The following is a 27,978-nucleotide window of genomic DNA, read 5'->3' on the forward strand; positions in this document are numbered from 1 at the left end:
CTCATGTGTGAGATGAAACCAGCAGTGAAACCACACCCAACACCCAGTTTCACCATTACAACAGCAGCCCTGTGTCCAGTCACACTCAACAATACTGAGTAATTGAGAAATATTCCCGTCACACACACACACACACTCATAATCACACACTCACACACACACGGAGCTCCAACATGTTGAGAAAATAGCAGAAATGTATTGGAGTTCTTTCTGTCACAGTTTCATGAGTAAACTAGTAGAATAATCAGCTTCTATTGGAGATTTAAGGCATTAAAGTAACTAAACTAGTAACTTAAACTGCACATCGAACTAAACTGAAACCAGAAAATTAATCTGCAACAATAAACGATTATTTAAATTATGTTTCAAACAAAACACATTTGCTGCTTCCAGCATCTAAAATGTGATTCATGTGATAAAGGACTGAATATTTTTGTGTTTTTAACTATTATTTGGACAAAACAAGACAGTCAAAGATGTTTTTGCACTCTGGGAAACTGTTTTCCATGAACTGATGTTTTATTGGGTAAAAAAAAAAAAACCTACAAAGTATTTAGTAGATTAATCTGAATGAAGCCACAGACGCCTGCTGAGAAATGACATCACAGATGAATCATTCATCAACATTTATGACTAGAATCATTGATAACAGACTAGAATCTAAGGCTGCTGAGTCATTTTCATTATTGATTAATTTGCTCTATAAAATATCAGAAAATGGTGAAAAACGTCTCCAAATATCTTGTTTTGTCCACAACAAAGATCTTCAGTTGACTGTCTGAAGAAACCAGAAAATATTCATTTAAGAAGCTGTGATCAGAGAATTTCTTCTTAAAAATGACTCAAAACAATTTATCGATTATTAAAAAGAGTTCATTTTCTGTTGATAACTGATCGATCAATCGTTGCAGCTCTACTAGAATCATCAGTGCATTTGATCATTTCTGAGAGTTTATAGATAAAATTATGAATATCTTCCTCACGCCGTCAGCATCACTGCGTTTCCGCTCGTCTCAACGTTTAATTTATCGTCTTGTTTACACTCAGAAATATTAAAACCAAAGACGCTGATGTTCGTCTGCAGGTTTCATTCATAATAAAAGAATCTGTCGGCGGTTGAAGACGTTCGGTTTGTCGCCACCGAAACAACAAAATTCCACACAAATAAAATGTACAATTGCCTTTTATTATTATTAACCATATTCAACAAAGAAATTAACCACATGTTGCAGTTTCTGCTCACATTAAATGGAAATCATGTATCTGTCACATGATAATAACTAAAATACAGACAGCTCATATCTACAGGTAGAATGCAACAAACAGTACAGATACAGAGAAACATTGTTAGTTTTATTTAACTGTGTTTGTGTGTTTTTGTTTGTACGTTTCTTATTCAGCTCATAAAAAGAAATGTACAAGCCAGCCGCCTTTGGTCGTCGCTGCTTAGAAAACAAAAACACCTCGTCGGTTCCCGTGTTGGCGTCTCTCTCGGAAACCGACGCGAGTCCCCCCCCGCCCCCCCCCCCTCCCCCGGAAACGATCCCGGATGTGCATCTACCGAGCGCTGGCTGTGAAGTCCGTGTTGTGAGTCCAGTTTCCAGCCGACAGGAAGTGAAGTGAAGCGTCTCCCCCGTCGTCGTCGGCTCATTTCCTTCGTCTGCTGCTTGACGAGCGGCTGGGCGACTGTCTGCTGCCGCTCCTGATCAGAGAGGAAACAAAGAAGCGTCGTCACCGAGGACGTCGAGTGTTCAATCGACTTTATTAACATGGCAACCTGCAGCTTTCATGCAACGTTAAATGAATAAAAACACATTTGACTGGAGGCTCCAACATCAACTGTATAAAGTCAGAATGTTTACATGCACATAATCATCATCTGATTAACTGGACATTAGGATCAAACAATGTGACGAGTTTCATTATGATAATGAACCTCAAACACACTTTGATCCTCATATTTCTAACGGCAGACGTTCATCAGCAGTTTTCTGCCTCAGTGCAAAAACAAGATATTTTAAAAAAACACTTTTAGACGTATAGCTGATACGAGACGCGGCTGCAACTTGTCCAAAGGTCAAAACCTGATATCTAGACAGCCGACTACTCAATATGAGATTAGTTTCATTATCAATTCATTTGCCAATTATTGTCCTGATTCATCAAATTAATCATTTTGTCTATAAAATGTCACATAATAGTGAAAAAATGCCTGTTTTAATCTCCCAGAGTCGAAGGTGAAAATATTCACTTTACAAGGATATAAAACACAATAAAGCAGCAAATCTTCACGTTTGACAGACTGGAACCAGTTCAGCTTCCAGAATCAATACAACCATTAACTTCATTATCAAAACAGCTGCTGATTCGTTTCCCGTCGATCGACTAATCGTTAAAATGAACTAAACGTTGCAACATGACGTCTGTAAACTGTGACGCTCGAACCTTCGATCAGCAGCTCACAGTCAACAAGAACCAACAACGAATCCTAACGAGGTTTTCTGTTAACGACAAACCTCTTCGTTTATCTCATCTGGTTTCCAGGTTCAGGAATCAAACTACATTAAACTGTAAACTGATCAACTTTTATTCAACGTCTAGACGACAAGAAGCTGCTTTCATTCATTTTTTTCCAAACCTCTGTTCTGGTTTAAACTGGTGCATGTAAACAGACCGGCAGGGTTCTGGTTCTGGTTCTGGTTCTGGTTCTGTGAAGGTGTGCGTGAGTATCTACAGACCTGCGGCCGGGCGAGGACGGCGCCGCTCTCATGTATCTTGGAGGAGAATAACTGAGCGAGCGAGAATCTCTCAGCGAATCAGCAGGAACCCTCTGAGGCCGAGCAGGACTGAGAGGAAACACAGACACATTCAGACACCAGCAGCTGCAGACGGGAGTCCGACAAGGATCAATTCTGCTGATCAATACCACTCAATCATATCTGTAAACATCTAAAAAACATCTATAAACAACTATAAACAACTCGTCCTGCTCACATTAACTCATCCAGTCATATTTAGATCGATGTTAAGTGTTTAAAAAAAGGAGCAAAATGATCAGTGGAGCTGCAGCGATTGATCCATCAGCAGAAAATTGATCTGCAACTATTTTAATAATCGTTAGTGATTTTTCACTCTTGAAGATCTTTATGTTCAGTTATTTATTTCATCTTTGACTCTGGGAGGTTACAACAGACATGTTTACAGCCTGTCTGGTGAGATCTGACTGTTTCATAATGACATCAGCTGATATTCAGTTTACTTCAGTTTATTTAAAACACCTCAACTTTTAAGCGCTCGGCACAGGATACGTCCTGGAATAAACAGAGCTTTAATCACTGAAGTTGTTTCAGTCACACAAACAACCTCGATACAAAACATCAGTCATGGAGGAGATTTATTCCCTCATCATCATTTATACTCTGATCAAGTTGAGTCATCTTTGTTTTAAAAAAAAAAAAATGTCATTAACGTAATTTTTCAATCTTTTTCTATGTTTGTGAACGCAGCTTGAACTAAAGAGTTAAATTTTACATAAAGTAAATCTTCTAATGTCGAACCTGTGATTGTGTTAACAGTTCAAGATGTTTCTTTTCAATTTCACAGAATTTATACAAAACAAAAAAACTTTCTCTTGACTATTGTTCACGTAGCAGGAAGCTGATCTGTGTTTAGACAAACTGCACCGTCAGTAAACACCTGAAGACTCAATAACACTTTTAACCAAACATCTACATGTTGTTATTTAAACCTGTCGAGGGACGACGGATGTAAATTAGCATTTCTTGCTAACTCCAGCATGTTTACATGTTGTATTTTATACTTTGATGTTCATTAATGTTGCTCAGTCTGTATCAAATAAACAAATAAACAAAATAACATGAATAAATAATTACCTCTTTTTCTTTGTGTCCTTCTCAGTCTCTGATGAGGAGGATGAAGAAGCCGAGCTCTGAGCTTTGGTGGTCCTGTTAACAGAAATTAGCAGAGTTATATAATTAATTGATTACTTTATGATTCATCTGATTAATTATTTGATTTCATAGATAAAAATCTGCTGCATGTCTAGTTTTAAATGATACACCAGACCATAAACAAACAAACAAAGACGTCATTTATCTTCCCGCCTCCAGCTCACCCTTTTTCTTGCTCTGCTTCAGAGTCGGAGCTGTCTGAAGAGGAGGACGAGGAGGAGGACGAAGATGAAGACGAGGAGGAGGAAGAGGAGCTGGAGCTGCTGCTTCTGCCGCCGCCTTTCTTGTTAGCGTTGGCCTCCTTCCCGTTGACGGCGCTCTCGCTCCTGACCGGCTGCTCTGGCGAATGAGGGGCTGCTGGTGGCGACTGCTTCCTGCTCGGACCTCGTGATGACTGCTTGGGTTCCGATTGGCTGCCGGCCGGCGACCTCCTGGAGGTCACGTCGGAGCGTCTGGACTCCGACTGCTGGGAGCCGCGCGAACCTGAAGACGGAGCCTGCGAAGAGGAGGAGGAACGATGTTTCTGCTCCTCTCGTCTCTTCTCGTCCTCTCGCTCCGTCCTCCTGTCTCTCTCCGTCGGCGCTTTCGTGGCGTCTTTCCTCTCGCGGGCAGGCGAAGGCGAGGACGAAGAGGAAGAGGAGGAGCTGGAGGAAGAGGAGGAGGACGAGGATCGGCGGGGTTGTTGGGGAGCCTCTTTTAGGCGCGCTTGCTCCTTTTCCCTTTCTCTCTCTTTCTCTACCTCCCTCTGCCTGATCCTCTCGCGCTCCCTCTCTCGCTCTCTCTCTCGGGAGAGCGAGCGACTGCTCCTCCTCCTCCGCTGAGGAGACGGCGAGCGGCGAGACCTGAGACACAAAACACACAGTTGATTTTCAGAACGATGTTTTAACTGGACAACAAAAACAAAGGGTGACGTATGAAATGACCCAGTTAGTAACAGACTGGATGTTTTATCTGATCATATTAATATTTCCTCTTAAAAGACAAACAATAAACAGACGTTAGACAACATAAATATGAAGAGCAGACAGGAAGAAAATATAACTTTCCTTAAAGAGTCTGTGCTGTTGATTGACACCCAGAGCTGAAACAAGTACTCGATCAATCAGCAGCTCTTTTGATAATCGATTAATTGTTTTACAGTCATTTTACAAACATTGTTTTTCTATTTCTAGCTTTTATTTGCTGCTTTCTGTCAAAGCAAACTAAACATTTTTGGGCTTTAATTGAACAAAACAAAGCTTGAGGAAAGTGACATTTAACAGACTGAATGATTAATAGATTAATCAAGTAAAAAACGATCAGATCGATTGATAATGAAAACCGCGAGGGTGATCATGGTTTCCCAAAAGCCTCAGGCTGCATTCACACCAAATCAGGCGGTGCGGCGGAAACGCCAGTCGTCCCGTTCATTTGAATGCGGCCAGAAAGTTGAGCCAGAGTCAACTTCTGGAGAAACGCAACCTGACGTCACAGCGGCTGAAGGCTGCGGTGGCCAATCACAGCGGGAGATCAGACTGACAAGAGTTGTAAACTCTGCCGTGAGGGAGGACAAAGACGTTACTAGGACGAGGGGAGGACGTTTCTCTTCACTTGATAATGTTAAAAGTAAAGTTAGATTTTGCTGTCGGCTTCTGACTCATTTAAAAAACAAAGACGAGAGAGAGAGCAGCTGTGGTCGAGCGAGCTAGAGAGTGAATGAAGAGAGGGAGCGCTGGTAGCGAGAAAGCCGGTGAATCAGATCAATAAAAAGGTTATTTTCTGATTGTTTCACAGCGGTTACATTGTAGAGCACAAATAAACACACCCACACCCCCCCGCCCCCCCAGCACACCTCCGCTCGACCCTGAGGCTGAGCGCAGCACCACCTGATTTGGTGTGAATGTGCAGCCTACGACGCAAACATAAATGTCTTGTTTTGTCCAAAACCTGAAGATAAATACTGACATTTAAGAAGAGAATCAATCCAAAATATCAAAATATCTGGCAGTGCTTTTGTTTTTCGTTTTCTGTCGATTGACTTATTAAAAGACTGATCGTTGCAGCTCTAATAACCACTAGTAGTAATAAACTGAATCCTTATTCAGGCAGAATAGTGACTTGTTGGAGTCCTGCTCATGTTTGTAAGAACCACTAGTTGCATCTCTGTAATAAACCAAATGAAAGGACATCAGGGACGACAGAAATGTCCCAGAAGGCCTTGAGTTCAGATACAAAGTGATTTGACATCTTCTCGATAAATTGAACTGTGAATATGTGCGTGCAGGTTTTTATCTCACCTGCTTGGGGGGCTGCGCCTCCTCGGGCTTCTGGATCTGGATCTGCTCCTCCTGGTGACCCGTTCTCTGTCTCTGTCTCTGTCCCTCTCTCTGTTCCTCTCTCTGTCCTTCTCGCTCTCCCTCTCTCTCTCCCTCTGCCGGTCTGACCAGGCCGGAGGAGGGGAGGCTCTCCTGGATCGGGGCGGGGCTTCCTGATATTGCCTCGGCGGAGTGCGACGGGCCGGGGAGGCGGTGGAGGTTTTCTGGGGCGGAGAGCGTGACCTCCTGGCTGACGGGCTAGACCTCGGCGCCGGTCTCCTGGCTGCCGCGTCCCTGTCCCTCCCTCTCTCCCGCTCCACGGCTCTCGCCTCGGTTTCGGCGGGGGAGTACCTGTCCCCTCTGCTGGCGTCTCGTCTGTTGGAGGGGGAAGGAGGCGGGCTCGGGCTGTCCATCTGTGTGGGACTGTATCGCTCTTGACCTTTCGTCCGGGGCGGGTAACTCTCAGACGGAGCAGGAGCTCTGTGTGGCGGTCTTTCCCTCTCTGACGGCGCATGTTTGCCTCCTTCTCTCTCCTTCTGGGATCGTCGAGGGGCGTCGCCCTCAGAGGCGGAGGCGGGACTTTCCTTTCTACCGTTGGCTATATACCTCTGAACCGCCGCTCCGATGGCAGACGGCGCGCTTTTCGCGGGGCTACCTTTCTCCTTCCCTGCCGCCTTCTTCCCTTTGCCCTCGTCTTCGGAGGATGAGGACGAAGAAGAAGATGAGGATGAAGAAGAAGAGGAGGAGGAGGAAGAGTCGCTGTCGCTGTCGCTGCCGCTACTGCTGCTGCTGCTACCGCTGCTACTGCTGCTGCTGCTCTCTCTCTTTTTCTCGGCCTGTTTCGTCTTTTCTTCCCGTTTCTCCGTCCTCGGCGGGCTCCTCGTCTTCTCCCGCCTCTCGTTCGCTTCCGGTCTTTCGCTCCTGCTTTTCTCCGCGGGTCTGGATCCGTCTCGCCTGACGGCCTCGTCTCTCCTTCGCTGCGCGTCTTGCTCTCTCTGCTTGCTCAGATGCTGCCTGTCCCTCTCCTTCGCCGCGCTCTCCCTGTCTTTCTCTCTCCTCCTCTCGTCCTCCCTCTCTCTTTGACGCCCGTTGACGGCGGGCGAGCGAGAGGCGGGCGACGGAGAGGCTCGCGGCGGGTGCGCGTCTCTCCTCCTGTCGTTTTTCTGTTGGGGAGGAGGAGACGCCTCTCTCTCCGGTCTCTTCCCCGTCTCTTTCTTTTTCTCGCCGTCGTACGGAGCCCTCGGGTGCGGATCTCGCTCCGTCCTGCGCTCCCTGTCTCCGCTCCTCTCTCTCCCCCTCGCCCTCTCCGGCGGTGGAGGAGGAGGCGAAGGGGACGAGGAGTCGTGTCTCGTCTTTTTGTCCCATTTGTTCCTCTCTCTCTCCTGATCGGCGTCTCTGCTCCTCGCCCTCCTGGTCTCCGGTTTAGGAGGAGGCGGAGGCGAAGGAGACGGGGAAGAGGAGGAGTCATGTCTGGTCCTGTGGGGAACGCTCTCCTTTCCTTTGTCTTTTTCCCGCTTTTCTCTGCTTCTTGAACGCCTCCCTTTCTCCACCTCTCCTCTGCTCCTCGAACGCCTCCCTTTCTCCATTTCTCTGCTTCTTGAACGCCTCCCTTTCTCCACCTCTCCTCTGCTCCTCGAACGCCTCCCTCTCTCCATTTCTCTGCTTTTTGAACGCCTCCCTCTCTCCATTTCTCTGCTTTTTGAACGCCTCCCTCTCTCCATTTCTCTGCTCCTTGAACGCATCCCTCGCTTGTTGTCTCTGCTTCGGGAGCGTCTCCCTTTTTCTTTCTCCATTTCTCTGCTCCTCGAACGCCTCCCTCTCTCCCTCTCGTTCTCTCGACTCCTCGATCGCCTCCCTTTCTCCATCTCCCTGCCTCTCTGTTTCTCCTTTTCTTTGCTTCTCGAACGCCTCCCTTTCTCCCTCTCGTTTTCTACGCTCCTCGAACGCCTCCTCTTCTCCATCTCTCTGCTTCTGGAGCGCCTCCCTTTCTCCCTCTCCTTCTCTCTGCTTCTCGAACGCCTCCCTTTCTCGCTCTCCCTCTGTTTGCTTCGGGATCGCCTCCCTTTCTCCCTCTCTCCGCTCCGTGAATGTCTGCTTTTCTCCGTCTGTGGCGCCGGCGACGGAGACGAAGAGTCGTGTCTCCTCTTGGCGGACGTCTTGTCCGTCGCGCTCGTCCGCTCTTTTTCTCTCTCGACATTGAGCCTCTTCTAGATGACAAAGGAAGGATTTTTGTTGGTTTTAATATCACAATTTAACGTTCATGATTTGTTTGGGATGCTATGAGGAGGTGAAACATCGTTACCCCTTCTCCTCCCTGACGATGAGGGCTCTGCTCCTCGTAGCCTCGTCTCCTCCTGTCCGGTGATCTCCCCTTTCTTCCTTCATCAGCTTTTCTCAACGTTTGGTCCTGCTGACGTGACCTCAGTGGAGCTGGAGACGGGCTGTTGATATGAAACAGGACATAAAAAGGTTCAGTATGGCAGAGCAAGAAGTCTATTATCATAGAGAGGCGATCAATCAATCAAATGAAAGACTTTAAGACATTTAAGGCTGCAACTAACCGTTATTTTCATGATCAATAAATATGTTGATTATTCAAATCATTGTTTTGTCAATGATGTTAAAATAAATAGTGGAAAAACGGCATTCAGGATTTCTCAGAGTTCACTGTGATGTCTTTACTTTGCTTGTTTTGTCTGATTAACAGTCCAAAAGCTTAAGATTCAATTTACTGCTGCAAAGAAAAACAGGAAACTGTCACATTTAAGAAGTTGGAACCAACAAACGTTTTTAGCATTTTTGCTTAAAAAAAATGACTGAAACAATTGATCAAAATACTTGCAGGTTAATTTTCTTTGGAATAACTAATCGATTCATTGACTAATCGTTGCAGCTTTTAAAACATTGACAGTGTTCTTCGTTAAACACACATGAAGCAACACGAGTAGTTTTGTGAAGTGAGAGAAGTTCAAACTCTGCACACCGGATCCACATGGCGAGCCGGGGGCTAACGTTAGCTAACCTCCCAGCTAACGTTAGCCCCCGGCTCTCCATGTGGATCCAACCGGAGCACCGAGCCCCGGTTTGTTATTCAGGTTAAAGAGGGAAGAAGCAGCTGATCTGACGGGCAGCTTGAGTGAAACACCGGGACCGTCGGGGTGAGACAGTCTGTGGAGGGAAGCGCAGTCAGACGGCAAAGGAGAAGGCGACATATCAGCCTCCCATAATCAGCCGATATTTCATTTCAGAGCTTTTATCGGCCGATGACGTGCCGATAATAACGTGCATCTTTATTTTACACCAAAACATTTGAACTCTTGAACTCTGTGACATATTTTATTTTATCCCAACCGTCTGTGGCTTCACTTGCTCTGGAGTTTTATCCCCGCCAGACGTTTCTGTCCAGATATTTTGGAGCCGATTGTTGGTGAATAACCTTAAAAACGTGCTGCTCCACCGTACAAGGACTTAAAACCAAATCTGAAACCAAGTCTGATGCTGCGATACAAACTGGGTCACCTTTAACTCACAACTCTAGTTTCTGGTGATATTTTGGTTTCATACCTGCGAGCGGAGCTGGAGGAGACGCTCCTCTGTCGCTTTGTTTTCGGAGGACTCGTGCTTTCACTCTGCTTTCTCTTCTTCTTTGAAACTTTGTGCTTCTCGTCGGAGGAACTTTAAAAAGGGGAGACGAGCGGAGGAGAGTTAACGAGGTTCTCAGGTTTGATGAATATCCAGGAAAATTTAAAAAGCAACACTTTTAAAATCTACGTTTGTCAGACAAAAGAACCATCCGGTTCCCTTCTGTGTCAGGACAAGAAGAAAGCCACACTACTCTGTTGAAAGCTGAAGAAACAAGACACCTACCTGTCTTCTTCTTCCTCGTCTTCTGACACGTCACTGAAATACAAAATTCTTCCCGTTAAATCTCACCTTCAAAAGTGCAAAACATGAAATACTCAGATGTAGATAAAGAGCTCAGTGGTGGAATACCGTTTCTTTTTCTTCTTCTTGGATTTCTTTTTCTCTCTCTGCGGAGACGGGGAGGGACTCTCTGAGCTGCTGGCAGCGAGAACAAGAAACCGTCAGACCCGACTCTTCTTCCATTTGAACCTTTTCTACTCTTATTAAAAACTTTCATTTTCTCACCTGTCTTTGTTCTTGTTTTTCTTTTTCTTCTTCCGACTGCGTTTCTTTGGAGGTGAATCTGAGTCGTCTGAATCTTCCACCAACCTGTGAGTCAGAAACAGAAACAGACGCTGAGATGAAGCCGATATATTAAACTGTTGCTTGACTGTCACATCAGTAATGAAAACATGATGGAAAGCTTTGTTTTAGCTCCTGTATTTAAAGTAAGGCAGGTTTGAAATCGCAAACTACAAACACAAACCAAGAAACTTCTGGTGTTTTGCCACAAAATGGTCAGAATAAACATATATTTATAATTTAAAGTCAATAGACTCTGTTACTTTACAAGGTTTCTTCTACTCACGTATATTTCTGCTGCTGCTGCCTCTCTCTCTCCAAACGTTCCTGCTCTCTCTTCTCCTTCTCTTTCTCCTTGCGGTCGGCGTGGAACGACGATCCGTCTACGTAGTCGTTGGAGATTCCGAAAGCGGCGCGAAGACGGTCGTTCTTCTGCTGGTTGGCCGCCGCCAGAGCGTGAGTTTCTGTCACCCTGAGAGGAGAAACCAGAACCAGTTTTAATATCTGGCTACAATGACCTTTTAATTTAATTGAACTGCTTTCATGGAAACGTAAGGTCACGTCTGTTTTGCGTTGTACTCACGTCGGTCTCTCGGTGGTGGCGGGAGCCGGCTCCTGCTTCTCCTGCAGCATCATGCGGAAACTGTTCACCTTCTCCTCGATCTCCTCTGCAGAATACCTGACCGTCCAACACAGAGAAGACAGTTCAACACCGTTACAGAAGTTACTACGACAACCTCGCCGCCGTCCCTCACTAGCGAGCTGCTGTAAGTCAGTAAACAAGTTCATCCCCCCCGTGAAACCTGTCAGAGTGATTTAAGTAGCGCTGAAACAAGTCGTTGAACATTTTGAGAGGTGAACTTTTTGGTTTAACATTTGTGTTTTAGAGCTTTAGCTGCAAACTTGGGGCGTCATTTGTCATAATTTCTTTAAATTTAATTGACTAAATCTTAAATTTAAAAAGAGTATCTAACAGATTGACAAATTACAAAACAAACTGGTAGTTGTGGGTCTACCCCTCTTACCCCTGCTCTTCCATCATGTCCTGCAGCTCAGCACACTTGACCTCCAGCTGCCTCTTCCGTTGGTGCTCCAGGATCTCGGCGTTGGGCTGCCTGTTGAGCTGACTCTCCAGCCTCTCGCGGTCCTTCTCGTCCCGCTCGCCGCCCCGCTCGTCCCGCGGCCGTTTGACCCGCAGGCTCGACAGGTTGCGCTGCACGTAGCCATTGGTGCCGCTGCCCCGCGGAGTCGTCAGGCCGATCCCATTGTACATGGCTCTGACGAGATAGAACAGAGATGCGATCGGTTATTGAACTGGTGGTGGAAGAACAGCCGGTGTTAGTTTACAGATCAATCGTGGAATCGATCCTCTCTGATTTATTACTGTGAGAGTTTAACAGACAGGAATGAAGTGGACAACGAGGTGCTGAGTTAAATCATTGAGGAGCAGCAGCAGCTTTCTTTCATTGTTTGATGATTTTAGCTGGTCAGTCACGCACACACACTCTCTCTTCATGAAATTTCAAATTATCCTCTCTGGTCAAACATACGGGCTTCCAGAAAGTTTTAATTTTAACCAATGTGCACGTCACGCTCTTAATCCTAACACTCCTGAATCAACAGCCCAAAGTATGTAGCTAAAGAACAACTGGTTACTAAAGATGGAATAACAATACAACACGTTATATTAATGTAGAATTTATCATCTTACATTGCACACCTGTGAACGCATCACATCTAACATGGTATGTTACATTAATGCAATTATTTGTATTCTTTGTATTATTACTTACACATTAAATACACTGTTTATACTGTGAACATTTGCGGATCCCCAGTCAATATTTAGTATGTTATTATTTACACTCAACAACTTTCTTCACATAGAACAGATTTTTACTTATTCATTATTGGAAATTATTTATCTAAATATTTCTACCACCTGTTTTTTTGTGGTAGCTGAACTTTTCTTACTTTGCATAGATTCTTGTTTTTTTTCTCTTAACTTCTATTTTTTGATTGTTGTGCATCAAAACACTGAGACAAATTCTTTCTACGTGCAAACTTACTTGGTAATAAATCTGTTTCTGAAAGAAACCATCAGCATGTGACTGTATGATGATTTTATTCTTAGTCTCTTGACATATTTTAAATGGTATAACTACTATTTTTGAGCTGTTCCAGGTGGTTTTACTGACTATTTAGACATACTGTGACTACTTGTTGTCAATGTCATTATTTGTAGTTTTAATGTTATCGATTGTTTGTTTTTATTCCCTTTTGCCTTGGATTTCATTACACTATTGTTTAGCATTATGTTCACTTGTGTGTACCCCAAAACGAGTAGCTGTTAATAGTAGCTAATGGGATCCAAATAAATAACAGCAAAGGCTCCTGCAAACTACCAGCTAACCATTTTTAAGTACTATACTAAAATGGCTGACTTAAAACGAAACTAATAGTGGATCAAGATCATTGTCCTGATTGTATTTCTGGCTCTAAACTGTATGAAGGCGGTTGACTGAACAGCAGAAACATCTTCCAGCTTCATCAAACCGCTGTAACATCAACACAGACAGACAGTTTTAAGTTGAACACAGTTTCAGCTCGAGTGAGGACCCGGTTACTCGACCTAACACAGTTGCTGGACGGTCCAATAAACTTTAAATGGATAAATATGTCTCATGTCAGATCTTACCACGCATTCTTATTCATTTGTTGACATTTATTACACCACAAATTGCGGTTTTTCGCGCTTTAACACGTGCGCAGAACAGGCCTGTTGCTGCGTGTTTGTACGCAAGATTTATGATGACTAAGGCAAAGACAAACAACCGAATAAAGCATCAGGACTTAATATATGAGACTAACAGGACCGCGGACTGAAAGGCGCTGTTATAATATTTAGTTTAGTTTTAAAACGCGGTGGATTTATACATTTCTGAAGGCCTAACCACACTTAGGCGTAACGAACAATCCCTGCCCCTGCTAGCTTGCTAGTTAGCTAACGCATTTCTTACGTACCAGTGTTTTCCCCGGGAACGGGGAGAAAACGGCGTCAGAAGTCTTTGACGACGGAGGGTTTCCTGCTTTCTATCAGACGCCGAAACTGACTGACTTTATAATAACTGCTTCTCTTAAAACGCTGAAAAAACAAAGATATACGGCTAGTTAGCGATCAGCTAGCTGGTCTTGTCTCCAACCAAAGGAAGAACGAGATGAAAACCAAGTGACGTCATACGTGCGAGACGCAAGTCGAAAGCGCGATGTGTTCAAGTGCCAGAGGAAAAATGAGACTCGAATGAAAAAATTCAAATAAAATCAGATTTTTGGTAGTGCAAGTAGTGGAAGAAGTATTCGAATCCTTTACTTTAGTAAAAGTACAAATATAACAACGTAAAAATACTAAAAGTAAATGTCCTGCATGAAGAATCCTACTACAGTAAAAGTACATAAGTATTATGAGCTTGATGTAGTTAAAGTATTGCAGTAAAAGTAGTGGTTTGGTCCCTCTGACTGATATATTATTATATATGACATCATTAGATTATTAATAGTGAAGCATCAGTGTTAGAGCAGCATGTTACTGTTGTAGCTGCTGGAGGTGGAGCTAGTTTACACTACTTTATATACAGTTAGCTAGTTTAGTCCAGTGGTTCCCAACCTAGGGGTCGGGCCCCTCCAAAGGGTCAGCAGATAAATCTGAGGGGTGGTGAGATGATTAATGGGAGAGGAAAGAAGAAAAAACAAAGTTCTGATACACAAATCTGTTTTCAGTTTTTTGGACTTTTTCTCTAATCTTTGATTTTTGCTGAAATATTGGATCATTTGAACATTTATTGAAATGAAAGCATGTGAGAAGTTTAGAGGGGAAAATCACTATTTGGTGGAGCTGTTAACAACTCATAGACATGTGAAATGTGACCCCGACTACACACTGCTTTTTGTAAGACGTCAAAAGCCAAAAAGGTTGGAAACCACTGGTTTCATCTTTAACAATGTGTTGTATTTTAAAAGCTTGTTATATTATCCATTGTGTCAAATCTTCATCTGAAAAGTAACTAAAGCTGTCAAATAAATGTAGTGGAGTGGAAAGTACAATATTTCCCTCTGAAATGTGGAAAGTAGCATCACATGGAAATACTCAAGTAAAGTACAAGTATCTCAAAACTGTGCTTAAGTACATACTTGTACTACTGTCACTCTGCCTCACAAAAGCAAACAGTTTTCTATATAAAATTTCTATGCAGAATCTAATCATTAGAACACAAAATTACACCCAAAAACCCAAAGATAAATAACATAAATGACAAAGAAATGTAGGGTATCCTTAGAAATGAGAGGTTGGAACTAGGTCCATTTTTGTTTGGAAAATTACTTCAATGATTAATTGGTTATTGTTTCAACTCTAATTGGATCCTGTAGCACTGTGATTTTCTAGTCACACCTTATGTTGGTGAAGACTGTCTCCTTGTGGCACAACAGAGAACTGTAAGTCCAGACAAGAGCTCCATGAGAAGGTGATAGTAAAGCGTTCTAGCTTCCAGTTTATAAAGCTGCACATATATGCCAGAAAATAAGCCCAGACTTTAGGTAGAAGCATTATGATCTATTTTTTAAATTACAACACTGTAACGTACACAATAAATTTATAGACAAAGAGAAATGCCAATTCTTCTACAGTTAACATAGAGAGTACACAGGAAGTACATGACAATCTGCAACTAAAATATTACTGATGTTTTTTACATTATTAATTTTATATTCAATGTTGCTGTAACATCTAAGACTATTAAAAAATGAAAACCATTGGCCATTTTGTTTTTTGAATATATCAGTAAAATAACATTGTTTTACCTTAGGATCATGTTGTGCTCAAAATAAAACAAAACATGGAAAATATTCAGGTTTATAACAGTGACAAGTGTCTGTATTGATAAGTTTTATAAATCAATCCAAAATATTATCAAGAAAATACATTAATCCACAAGAATCACGCTTGGAGCACTATTTTAAATCTTTCACGTCGTCTATTTAGGGTGTCTGATACGTTGTTGTTTTTCTAAGCTTTTGTTTCTGTTGTACTGAAAAGTATTAAAGAAAACTTTTTTCCCCCTCATGTATCTTAATGGAGTGGACAAAATATTAGGCATTCCAGTACATCACCACAATCCACAAAAACCGAAGATGTTTAAGTTTTGCAAAAGTAGAATTTATTGCAAAGCTGTTGTATTGGATTGCGTTAGATTGAAGTGCTCAGTGAGTGTACAAGGCTTCAACTGACCAATTTAGTCAAATCAAGTGGATATATTCCAAAGTTACAGCCCTTTTAGTAATTTCCCTCTTTTTGTTACAATCCTTCCACTGCGGCTCAACAGGGAAACACAAAGAAGGAAATATGAACTAAAAAGACCTTCATATTAGCTTCAGATAAACTTTTAAATACATTTTTTTGCACAGAAGGAGGACTGTAGATTTTGTCCCCTATCACTTCCATTGTAAGTTCATTATGAAGGGATCTTCTAATGGTCAGTATGAACAGGAGGAATAATTACAGCAAGAAAAACATGTGTCACTGCTCATTTGGGCTCCTGACTGTTGTTTTAAAACACACTTGAAAAATCGTGAATCCGTCCTTTAAATAAACCAGTCTTCTTTTTTTAAAAATGCTTTATTGAACAATACATTTAAAAACAACAGGGCAAGTCAACCACGGTATTAAGAACCTGGGCATGCAAGAAACAAAAGGAAAAACCAAAACCATACAATAAAACTACTGAAAAATTGAAAATAAATTAAAATATATAAATTGTAAATAATACAACAAATAATACAATAAATAAAGTTTAAAAAGATAAATTAACATAAATCGGTCTTCAGTTTAAATCAAAAGTTAGTACATTCAGGGTCTATTAATTTGTAAAATTGTACACATTTCAGCAGTTATTTTTAGATAAACTAGTCTTTGCAGCGCGAGCAGAACTTATAACAAAACGACAACAAAACTACATTTCCCAGACTGCTGCTGGCTGGTTGTGACGCAATTTTTTGAGATAAAAACATCCTGCCAAAGTTCGACCGTTAGTGACGCTGAAGCCAGTCGAGCAGGAGGCGTGTGTGCTGCTGCTCTGCGGGCTCGTTTCCTCACCGAAAAACTGCAACGAAACTCACAATAGAAACCCAACCGACGCTGGTTTAGTTACGATGGCTGACGGCGACAACAAAAGCGCAAATATGCTAGTGAGTATTAACCTAACCCTGTTTTATTATTACCAGCGAATTTAAAGGACATTGCTGCGGGTCTAACGTTAGCGTAGACTGCTAATCTGGCGGTGTTCACGCAGTCGAGGGGGGCCTGTACTTGTTGGTTATATCATTTAATGATACATCCGTCAGAATGATCGGTTGTGACGGTGACCGTTGCAACCGTTAGCTAGCTCCCCAGCTAGCTAGCTAGTTAGCTGGTTTAATACGCCTTCACCAGCACTACGCTGAAGTTGGCTTCTGATTCGTAGTAAAGGGGAAAATAACGTTAAATAACGATATTAAAGGCTGATTCTGTTTATGCAACACTTTTGAAAAATGTTAGAAATCGTAGCAAACGTCTTAACGCTGTTTAATTTCACTTTCAGATTTGTGAAACCTTTTTATTTTCAGTTTGAAAACTGAAAAAGGGCGATTTCACTGAATACCCTATATAGACTTGTCGAATCTGGATTTTCAAATCCCCGTGTTTTAATAGGTCTCTGGAGTCTCCTTGTCAATCTAGTTCAGATTTGACAAATCTAAGTATAGTGGTTTTAAAAATCTGGATCTGTATTAATGTGATCTGGATGCGTAAAAAAACGCGGTGAAATCGCTCCTTTTTCTGTAGTCACAAGCAAAATAATCTGAAATAGGGTTTAAACAACGTTAAGGCTTTTTCTACGATGTCTAACACTCTTTCCGAAGTGTAAATGGTGCGAAAACGGAGAATCAGCCGCTAAATATCATTATTCATGCTTCCCCTTAACGTTCCCCTTAAAGACGAATCAGAAGCTAACTTCCGCGTCGTCGCTTCCCCCTGTAACCTTGCTAGCAGGCTGCTAACGGTTTCAACTGTCGTACCTGAGCTTGAAAAGCAGAAATCGAGCTATAATGACATTTCCCCTCGACGTAACCTGATGTTATACTATCATTTTCTTTTCTCTTGCATGGAGGCACATGCTGTGTGTTCGTACGAATAATGGAAAATGCAGATATCGTTGTCTTGCTTATCGCTAAAGGCACACACCCTAGAACAAGACCCGAGACTTCAGCAGATCGTTACTCCTAATTTCGGTCTGCGTTGCAACACACTAAACATTAGCAGAAAATTTCCACAAAGATCTGTGACCCGACAAACCCCGCATAAGTCGATACCTGGCCGAACAAACAGACTTGTCACGAACCGGTTGATAGATTTTAAATCAAGATCATTCAAGAAACGCCTTATTGGGGCTGCAGCTTAAGTGTTTTCAGTATCGATTAATCTGCCCTCTTATTTCTTGATTAATCGGTTAATTGACTGAACAAAACCCAAAGATATTCAACCTGCTATTGTTAAAAAAACAATTAGAGCTTTTTTTGCCTTGAATAGTAACTTCAACAGTTAATCAAGTAATTATCCAAATGGGTTATTTTCCTGTCTACAGGGTAATAGTTTCCACTTTACTTTAAATGATAGATAATGTATGTTTGCCACAATTTAAGCAGATATTAAGTTCCCAATTATTTTGAAGGTGATTACAGTATGGAGTTAATGAAGGTTATCTAGAACGGCTGCATGTCCCAGGAGGAGCGCTCGTCCTTGATTTCAGAAGAGACATCCATGTGCTTCATTCCATGAAGCTGCTGCAGCACAGACATAGTTCACCATCACATTAAACTGATATTTGTATAGATTTGAAGTGAAGTAACAGACAGGTCAGTAAGGTGGTTGTATAATCTTGTGCGCAGGCTCAGGAAACGGCCCAGCTGGAGGAGCAGCTGCAGGGCTGGGGTGAGGTGATCCTGGCCGGGGACCGCGTGCTGCGCTGGGAGAAGCCCTGGTTCCCTGGAGCCCTGATGGCCGCCACCACCCTGATCTTCTTGTGAGTCCATTTTACTGTGTGCTGAGTCAGAGTTACACACACACACAGAGCTGGGCACATATTTGGCATAGCGCACATTTCATCCCTTTAAGCAATGTTACAAAGACAAGAAGCTGCTAGTGGTTCAAAATAGTCCACAGGTTGGATGGAATTAGTTTTAAAAGACCCAGATTGAAGGTTTTGTTAAGCTGCTCTGTGTTTTTTGGAAACACTAAGCCTGAAGAAGGAAACAATGTGGATTAAAACAGATTAGATTTTGTTCAATGAGCTTAGGTTGCAACATTCTTTGGTGTGTCGGAGTATTTCTTGAATAACAGGTGAATAATCCAACAGGAACATAAAGAGCACTAACAGACTGTTTCTGTTTGGTTACTGAATGTCTTTTTGTTAACATACTGCATTCCTATTTAATCTAACGCGCACACTCTCCTCTTTATCTCCGATCTACTGTCAGTGTTTTTAATATCACACCCCCAGCGTGCATGTGAATGAACGACAGACTTTCTCTCAATTCATGCGTGAATAATTCAAAACGCTCCTTGTTTCCAGTGCGAGCACGTTTTTAGTGAAACAGGTTTTCTAACCGTCTGCTTCGTCTTCCTCCAGGATGATTTACTACTTGGACCCATCAGTGCTGACCGGACTCTCCTGCACCGTCATGCTGCTCTGCCTGGCCGACTACCTGGTGCCCACCCTCGCACCCAGAGTCTTCGGCTCCAATAAGTGGTGAGAGCCCGGAGACGCGAAAGTGCCATTTAAATAGCTTTTTCCATCACACCATAAAGTCATATTTATTCCCCACCAGTAAAAATAAGTTCTTGTTTTGGCTCTTAAAGAGGTTTTTCCATGAGTTTCTGCTAGTTGTAGAGTTTGATAGTGTCCCAGTCAGCCCACTGTGTTTGTTTTATTCATTGTATTCTGGCAAAGCTTGATGAGATAAATCAGTGACGTTCTTCACCCAGACATCAACGTGAACCTTTCCAACACCTGCTCAGACAAATATATCACCTACTGAGATGTCATTGTTCTACACTTCTCACCAATCATTGGTCTAGAAATACACTTTGAGGAGTGAGAGAGGCTTTAAAATGTGTGTCATCAAGCTTCAGTCAGACTTATTGTTTTTGAGAGATCATGTTGATGAGTTATTGATCTGGATCTTAGGAGGAAGGATCAGTCAAATCTCAGGGGACAAAATCTACCAAGAACAAGATCTTGTGCTTTCTTTACAGGCCTGAGATGAACACTGACAGTTAGACCAACATACAAAGTCCCTTTTAGAGGAAACAGCACATGATACTTTTCCACTTGTTTCACACATTCTCTGCATGACATAAAAACGCAGACTGGAAAACAACTTGAACCAATTTATAAAGAGAGAATATAGAAGCAAACGTCATGGAGTGAAGCTGGAGTTCGTTAGTCAGTGTTAGTGATTATTAAGGCTGCAATGAATGATTTTTTTATTATCAGTTCATCTTGAATCAAATCAAAACTTAATTGTGCACCTTTGTTGCATAAAAGTAGAAATTCAGCTCGCAGCGTGATGATCAACATCACGTCATTTGCATCATTATGCGTTTCTAAAAAAGAAAAGAATAAATTGAAGAAGTAAAGTCATTGATTACTGGCCTCTGTAGCGTCTGCCTGAAGGAGGGAACTGAAAGTGATGATTCATGGGATGAGTCCTCGTCGTTGAACTGCTTGGTCATGGTGTTAGTAGTGTCAGTCATAGTGGAAAGATGTCACATGTTGTTTCCTGACGTTGCACTGCCGAGTTGGACTATTCTGGAGAGTTTGGCCTTGGTTTTGACCGTCAGGTATTCAAACCAGGACACAATGTTGAATGTAAGAACGCACTCTGAGGGACTGATACTCTGTTTAGTTCCCAAAGTTTGTGCAACAGAAAGAGTCTTTCTGCCCGTTATTTTTATCTTTTTGTCTGTGAAATGTGAGAAAACGCCTGTTGTCAAAGGAGACGTCTTCATTTGTCTTTTTGTTTGACCAACAATCATAAACCCAAAAAAACATCAGATTATCATCTTTGACATTGAAGAAGCTGAAACTAGCAAACATTTGACACTTTTGCTTATAAAATGACTCAATTATCAGAATATTTGCTGATTCATTTCTTTTTGTTGATGCATTAACGGACCAATCGTTGGTTGGAGATTGTTGTGCTGCTCTTCGGTTAAAGAGACATTTCAGTATGACTCTGTTGGAAGCGAGGAGTCTTCTGGTCATTACAGAAGCGTCTTTTTGCTGTTCCTGATATGACAGAGTGGAATCTGAAACGGCTCCTATAGTGAGTCCAGCTTCTTCATGGAGCTTTGACATTACACAGCGCTCAGCAGACGGCCCCTTGACTCAGCTCTGTGCATTTGATGATGAGAACCAGACACCCAGGACAGGATAGAGTAACAGGCTTGCAGTTGGCACAGCGTGTTGGACGTCTGTCCTCCAAGCGGACGCCTTCAGCCTCTCAATATATATAACCCTGCATCAGCAGAGCATGACTCGCAGCCTTTTTGCACTGCTGCACATTCCACAGGCAGCAGGTACGCTCGGCCCGCTCAGTAAAACGAGTGAATCATTTAGATAAATAGTCATGAAGAGTTTTCACGGTGTCTCTACACGTTGCGTTCAACGGTGTCCTGGAAGGTTGAAAGCAGCAGCAGCAGCAGCGTGCTGACAGGGTTTAGTTATGGAGGAAATGAGCTGGGGGGGGATGGGCACCGACTCTCACTGCAGCGTTTTTGAAAGGCAGTTTTATATTTTTAGACTGAGGCCAGGAAAGTGTAGCTATTGATCTGTAGAGTGTTGATTTATTCTTCACGGTGATACCGCGGCTGCTGCTGCTTACTCACGGCGCCCGCAGCAGAGTCAGATTAAAGCAGCAGGTTTAACGGGGCTCACGGGCCCCGTCTGGCTCCCTGACAACAAGGACTGAAATAGGGAATGATGGCTAAGCAGAAAAGGAAGGACGCTCCTCGCAGCTGCCTCTCTTCCCTCCAACAGTCACCACTGACAGTGTGTTTGATCCTTTTTAGTCTTACAGCACGTTAACATTCAACCACATTCAACCACGTTCAACCACAACCTCACCAGCTCTTCATCCGGGCTTCCGTAGAGGCAGCGGCTTTCCACTGTCACTGAGGATGTGGAATAATCATGGCAACTAACAATAATCTTCACTGCTGCAATAATCTGCTGACTTTTTCAATTAGTTTTGTCTATAAAATGTCAGAAAAAGTTTTCTGTCAATCAATGAATCAACTAACGGTTGCAGCTCTACTAACAAATCTATAATATGTCAGAAAAACCCCCCAAATAATCAGTTTACTATAATAGACGAAGAAAAACATTTCTTCACATCAGATGTGCTTAAAAATTACATAAACGATTAATCTGTTATTAACATAGTTAATTTATTGCCAAGCTGCTTATCAAATGAACATCTTCTCAGCTGTGATGGAGATGATACAGAGTCACACAGTGAAGGAATCTGCTGATCTTTATTTGTCTTTATTTGGTGAAGATATTGAAGCAGCAGCAGCTTCAGTCGTCATGAATGAAGGAACGTTTATATATCTGACACTTTTTTTTTTTTTTTTCTCTCGGGTATAAAAGAGCAACTAACAAGTGTTGATGTGACAAACCACACTCTGCTTATCTGCTTCCTCTCCGTGATGTTTTAAGTGTTGACTAATTGTCAACAGCAACATGCTTTTTGGCTTTTTGGCCTTTTGCCTCCACTGAACGTCTGCCAGGAATCTCACGCTTCCTTGTTTTGAGTTGTTTTTAATCGACCTCTTCGTCTCGTCTGCAGGACCACCGAGCAGCAGCAGCGTTTCCACGAGATCTGCGGTAACCTGGTGAAGACTCAGCGTCGCGTGGTGGGCTGGTGGAAGCGTCTCTGCGCCCTCAAAGAAGAGAAACCAAAAATGGTAAAAAAAAATCTAAATGTTAAATCTTGACTGATTCCCGCAGTAACAGCTGGACGTTACTACTGTACACATGAAGCTGCAGAGACTTCCTGTCTGTTTTATTACAGTGGAGAGCTCTCTCTTTCTCTCTCTCTCTCTCTGCTCCAGATATAAATACTCTCAGCTGATTTGGTTTTGCTGCTCCACTTAGCAGACCTCTAACTGGGTTACAGGCTGCGTTAACCGGGTTTCTCACCGCATGCCTTCAACACTGCTCCACACACTCGCATCACATTCACTGACTCAACCACAGCTTTGTCGGCTCTAGGGATGGGAATCAAACCGTCCCATCCGTCAGAACCGTATTCCTCCGACGTTATCGATTCCTCGATGACGGGTCATGTGACGCTGATGGAAGAAGGCGGTGCAGCCTCCAGACTGTCTGCAGCACAAACACACTAGACTTATCTCATCATTCATCTTCAACAAGGGCAGCGCTTATAAACGTGGTAAATAACGACCTGTGAAGTCTGCTGTGAACTTTCTACAGCGAACTGCAGCAGTAACCAATCAGATGAGAGCAGCTGACCAACACACACTGCAGCATTAAACACATTACACCAACTCTGAGGTCAGACAGAGAATAAAAAAAATAACTCTGCTCCACTGCTGCAGACGTGATGTTAGCTTGTTGTTCTCATACCGACAGCAGACTGTAAGATGCTTTCAAATGAACACAGTGAACTTCTGGCTGCCAGTTATGTTTCATATATTCATCAGCAGGCAGTAGAGATGATAAAACTGATCAGGAATCAATAAAGAATCAAAAGCAGAATCGATGATGGTATTGATTCCCATCCCTGGTTGGTTCCTTTGATGTCGAGTGATAAAGTTTGTGTGTGTGTGTGTGTGTGTGTCCTCCGCAGTACTTTGCCTCAGTGATCAGCAGCCTGTTGGCCGTCGCCTGGATCGGACAGCAGGTGCACAACCTGTTCCTCACCTACCTGATCGGTAAGTAAATCACAACATAGTCATTTTTTTTTTATACTCCTGCAACGGTTGAAATGAGTCACGTTCTCCAGGTTGAACACGTTTTTGTTTTTACTTGTCCAGACAAGATAAATGTGGAGGGTTTAACGTATTAACGGCACCGTCGTGTGAACAAGCAGCAGCAAGAAACCAGAAGGTTTCCATTATAATCAAACTGCTGCTGTTGTTACTACCAGCGTCGGACGGGTTCTTGTGTGTCCTGCTGCTTGTGCCGACTGTTCTCACCCACACAGGAAACACTTCATCAGATAAGATGTTAACTTCTGAAATGGGATAATTAATCGTGTGGAATGTCAGAGACGTTTTCCACACAGACGCAATTTACATTCATTTCACTGAAGAAGAAAACAAACGTCTATGTTTCTCTACCGTCTTAATGTCCATGTTGTTAGTAGAGAAACATTTCTCCTGTTCATCTGAGAATAATCTCCACCTTCATCACATGACTACATTTATTCATTGAGTCTGTAAAGTTCCATTTTTTTATACCTTTTTTCTTCAGTTCTTCTGTTAATAATTCAAAATACAACGTTGAACATGTTCTGCTGAAATAAAACAACAAGCAGAATAAACTGAGTTCAAACATTTGACTTCATTCACAAACAATGTGAAACAACATAGTTTGGTTTTATATGAAGCTGTAACTAACAACTATCACCTGGATTTAATTATTGATGAAATCGATGTTTTTTTTTTTTTTTTTTCTCCAACCAAAAGTTCAAAGCACAAAGATTTAATATCATCAATAAAAACATCAAATCCTGCCGTTTTGAGATGCTGGACCTCAGCAATGACTGAAACCATTAACTGATGATCAGAATAGTTTCAGATTAATTGATCGTTTCAGGTGTAGTTTTTTTACATTGATGCCACCGATCATCTCTATGGATTACTGAGCGGATTGAATATGAAGATCAGATCATCAATACGAGGCCTGTCTAGAGAGCAGCTGATCTCTGACGATGTGACGACATTCACTCATGACTCTGCAGAAACAGGAAGCTGTGCTCGTTCTTTGTCATCAGCTGTTCTGCTTCTGCCGGGTGACGAGACAAACGCCGCCATTCAAGTGATTTTCAGTGTCTCTCGCTGCCGTCGGTGTCAGCAGTTTGCAGCGGAGTGAGGAGACTGGCTGGCTGTTCCAGGTCACATGACCTCGGTACCAGGAAGTCAGCTGATTCTGGGGCTGTGAGTCAGAAATGCAGCAGTAACATAGATCAATACCTGATCCCTGAGAAACTAGACAAAAAAAAAATTCCCTTCATTATTAATGACCTGCCTCGGGGGGCGGAGGGGTGGGGGTGGGGGTGGTTGTGCTGCAGGACGGGACTAAAACGTGAGAGAGCAGCAGTGAGAGCTGAGATCGTCTCAGTCTTTCTGTGAATCGTCACATAAACGGAGGACAAACCCTCCTGTCAGCCGCGGAGCTGCACAGCGGCGTCGCCTCGGGCAACGCCACAGCCTGCGATCCAGCGAATCAGCGGCTCTGCTGCCGGCCGCGTCGGAGCCAATCATCAGTTAAATAAGCTGAGACATGTCAAGCATTCATCTGACAGTGAAAGCATGAGGCAGAGGGCGCATGACTCCCAACAACAAAGTCTTCTTTTATCTTTTCATCTGAGATCAAGTTGCTCTCGAGGCTCGCTCACTTCTCCGACTGCTTTCATGTTTCTGGGCCTTTAATTACAAAGTGTTATGAATGATTTATATATTTAAAAAAAAAAAAAAAAAATGCTTCCTGTTCTCCAGCCAGCCTGCGTCTGAGCAGGTGTCACTCAGACCTTCAGCTCAACCAGTCCACTGAGGTTTAAGAGTTTTCTTCTTGTTCCTCAGCGTGACGTCGGAGGCCAGAAAACCTCCTTTTTGATAAGAAAACGAGGAGTTATGTTTTGTGATATGGCGTCTTATTTTGTCAGTTGCCTAGCAGCAGTGTTCTCATGATAAACAAACACATAATTGCATCATGTGCTCGGCTTCCTTTTGTCAAAAACAAGTTTGTTGTGAAGGCGGCTCAGTGTGTCTGGAATTAGTACATTTATTCCAGAGTATAAATCAGATGTAACTGTTGGATATTTCAGTGATGATGAGAGTTGGTTCTTCTTCTCCTGAACTTCACTTTTTTACTAGTTTGTTTCAGAGTGACGCAGATTTTATGACATGTAGCTCATGTTCCTGTTTTGTACCAGTCACATTCATAAACACGTCTCACAGCATATTACATAAAATCATCATACACAGTTCAGTCATTATCACAGTTCAGACGCAGGAGATTCAGGAAGTTTTCACTGTTTTCACCTTTTGCACATGTTACTGTAGATTTAATCTAAATGGATAAACTTATTGAGTGTCAATCGATTCGTCAAAAACAGCAAAGTGGAAACAAGTGTTTTGAAGTTTTTTTTCAAATGTTTTAAAAATCAAAAGTGAAATCTTGATTCATACGAGTGATGGATTAATGGACCGTTTGAGCCGGAGGTGATTTTATTGTTGCACTTCTAGACAGACGAGAGGAAAACAGAGTGACGATGACACAGAACAGATCATTTCTACAGTTTATCTCACAATCGCTGCGACAGAAGAAACATTTATTGTCTGTTTATAACTTTACAGAGATGTGAAATCCTGTTTAAGCATCTTTATAAACCTTCAAACTCCTGCATCTGTCACTCAGACTGGACTTTCTGGATTAGTTCATTGTTTCATTGATACTTGAAGCTCTTTGTGTGTTTTGTTTGTTTGTTTGTTTTTTTAACACAAAGCTGTTTTGGTCTGAACTCACTTCTCTTCAGTCGAGATCATTTCAGTAACTTTATTTGACCTCCTGCCTGTTAAATCTTCACACCTCCAGTTTGTTTGCTGAGATAACGCTCATCATCATCATCATCATCATCACCATCAGTGTTGTTTTCACAGGCTGTGTAGGAGTTCCTGTGATGAGTAAACATGTTTAAATATATCCCTGACAAATTCCCCTTTTTTAAAATATGAATAATTAAATGTTCGGTACTTCGCCTCCATGTTTGACAGCCTGTTTGTTTGTTTTTGTTTTTGCTTCCTCTTCACCGCAGTGAGCTTCCTGCTGCTTCTGCCCGGCTTGAACCAGCACGGCATCATCTCCAAGTACACCTGCATGGCCAAGAGGGAGATCAACAAACTGCTCAAACAGAAGGAGAAGAAGAATGAGTAAGAAGAAGAAGAAGAACGCGTGTTTGGGATGAAGAGGAGGGAATCTCTGAAAGTTAAAACCACAACAACACGGAACGGAAAGTGGAAGGAAGTTTGTTTTTGAAGAAAAAAAAGAGAGAGAGGAGAGCAAAAAGATGTCTCCTGCTTCCTCGCTCTCTGCCACAGAGCAAAACACACTTTTTTTTTTTTTTTTTTTCCTCCCACCACACACACATTGGATAAGTTTCATTTCTCCTCCCACTCTTTGACATTTCAACCTCACTTGATTTACCATCATTTTATTTTATTTTTTTTTCTTTTGAATTGATCTGCCATGCATGCAGCCGCCACATGAAGGTTATCTGATGTTGCCACGAGTTCACACACACACACACACACAGTCTCCCTGTGACATGTACGCACAGTTGAAATCCTTCTGTTTCTTAGTTTGAGCGTGCTTCGTTTTAAAGATGTCAGTAATGCTTTTAAGCCATTCCCTCTACTTAGACAAAGTGACTACTGAGCAGTTTTTGTAGCATTACTGCATCATTTTAACCTCACATAGATTCCTTCAGTATTTTGTCTTTTTGTTTTTTCAGGACAGTTCTTGTTACAAATGAAGAGGTACTTTTTTTTTTTTTTTTTTTTTTTTTTTTTTTTTTGTTTTTTTTTTTTTTTGCTTCTTCTGCTTTGGTTGTATTTAAATATAGCGCTGAAAACAAAACTGGATTCAAAGCAGAGCTCGTCAGGAGTGAAACTGTTTCTAGATACAAGCCTACTGCTGTACCGCTGCTAGCTGGACTCTGTGGTCTCTTAGCTCTTATACGACCCCCCCACCCACCCCCACCCCGCCCCCCCCACCCCCCGCCGCAGTGTTACACTGGTGTGGGCCGTCTCTGTGTAAATATGACTCTGTTCCTGTCTGTCATCCTTTTTTTTTTTTTTCTTCTGTTCCTGTTATTTATCTGCGTCTTTTCCTCCTCAGTCTCCTCATTTCTGGTCTGATCACTGTCTTTCAACTCATTTCATTATATGTGTTTATTGGACATCTTTATGAAAATGAATAAAGTTCGATTTAAATTAATTTTCACGGGACCTTTTTTTGTGTGTGTGTGTGTGTAGTTTATTTTTAGATGAGTGTTGTGGTTGAGCAGCATGAAAACATCAAAACACTTCAACTGAAGTACAAATAGTCAAAAATAGAATAAATTCATTTAATTCCATCTTCTCCTGTCTACATACAGACAGCTGTTGT

At 42.4% G+C, this 27,978-nt stretch overlaps 2 protein-coding genes across 6 annotated transcripts; one reads left to right on the plus strand and one right to left on the minus strand.

The window, feature by feature from the left end:
- Positions 1-1,165: 1,165 nt before the first annotated feature.
- Positions 1,166-13,713, minus strand: srrm2 (serine/arginine repetitive matrix 2). 5 transcript variants are annotated; one of them, XM_044331059.1, is made up of 16 exons: positions 13,496-13,713; positions 11,497-11,748; positions 11,055-11,150; positions 10,758-10,943; positions 10,415-10,498; positions 10,259-10,327; positions 10,133-10,165; positions 9,830-9,940; positions 8,568-8,706; positions 8,246-8,472; positions 7,940-8,212; positions 6,248-7,906; positions 4,136-4,813; positions 3,894-3,965; positions 2,739-2,846; positions 1,166-1,702 (listed from the first exon to the last, which is right to left on the minus strand). In XM_044331059.1, exons 2-16 carry the CDS (start codon positions 11,742-11,744, stop codon positions 1,648-1,650), a joined length of 4,038 nt encoding a protein of 1,345 aa, XP_044186994.1. In that variant the 5' UTR covers positions 11,745-11,748; positions 13,496-13,713; the 3' UTR covers positions 1,166-1,647. The 5 variants fall into 5 exon arrangements, with proteins under 5 accessions (XP_044186994.1, XP_044186993.1, XP_044186996.1 ...); XM_044331058.1 differs by having other exon boundaries at positions 7,940-8,472; positions 10,259-10,324; XM_044331061.1 differs by having other exon boundaries at positions 6,248-7,870; positions 8,117-8,472.
- A 2,827-nt stretch (positions 13,714-16,540) lies between these two features.
- Positions 16,541-27,807, plus strand: arl6ip1 (ADP-ribosylation factor-like 6 interacting protein 1). The gene is made up of 6 exons (XM_044331106.1): positions 16,541-16,711; positions 18,449-18,582; positions 19,189-19,308; positions 22,412-22,529; positions 23,435-23,519; positions 26,627-27,807. Exons 1-6 carry the CDS (start codon positions 16,676-16,678, stop codon positions 26,743-26,745), a joined length of 612 nt encoding a protein of 203 aa, XP_044187041.1. The 5' UTR covers positions 16,541-16,675; the 3' UTR covers positions 26,746-27,807.
- Positions 27,808-27,978: the final 171 nt, after the last annotated feature.

The sequence above is a fragment of the Thunnus albacares genome, chromosome 17, assembly GCF_914725855.1.
Source record: "Thunnus albacares chromosome 17, fThuAlb1.1, whole genome shotgun sequence".
Classification (NCBI taxonomy): Eukaryota; Metazoa; Chordata; class Actinopteri; order Scombriformes; family Scombridae; genus Thunnus; species Thunnus albacares.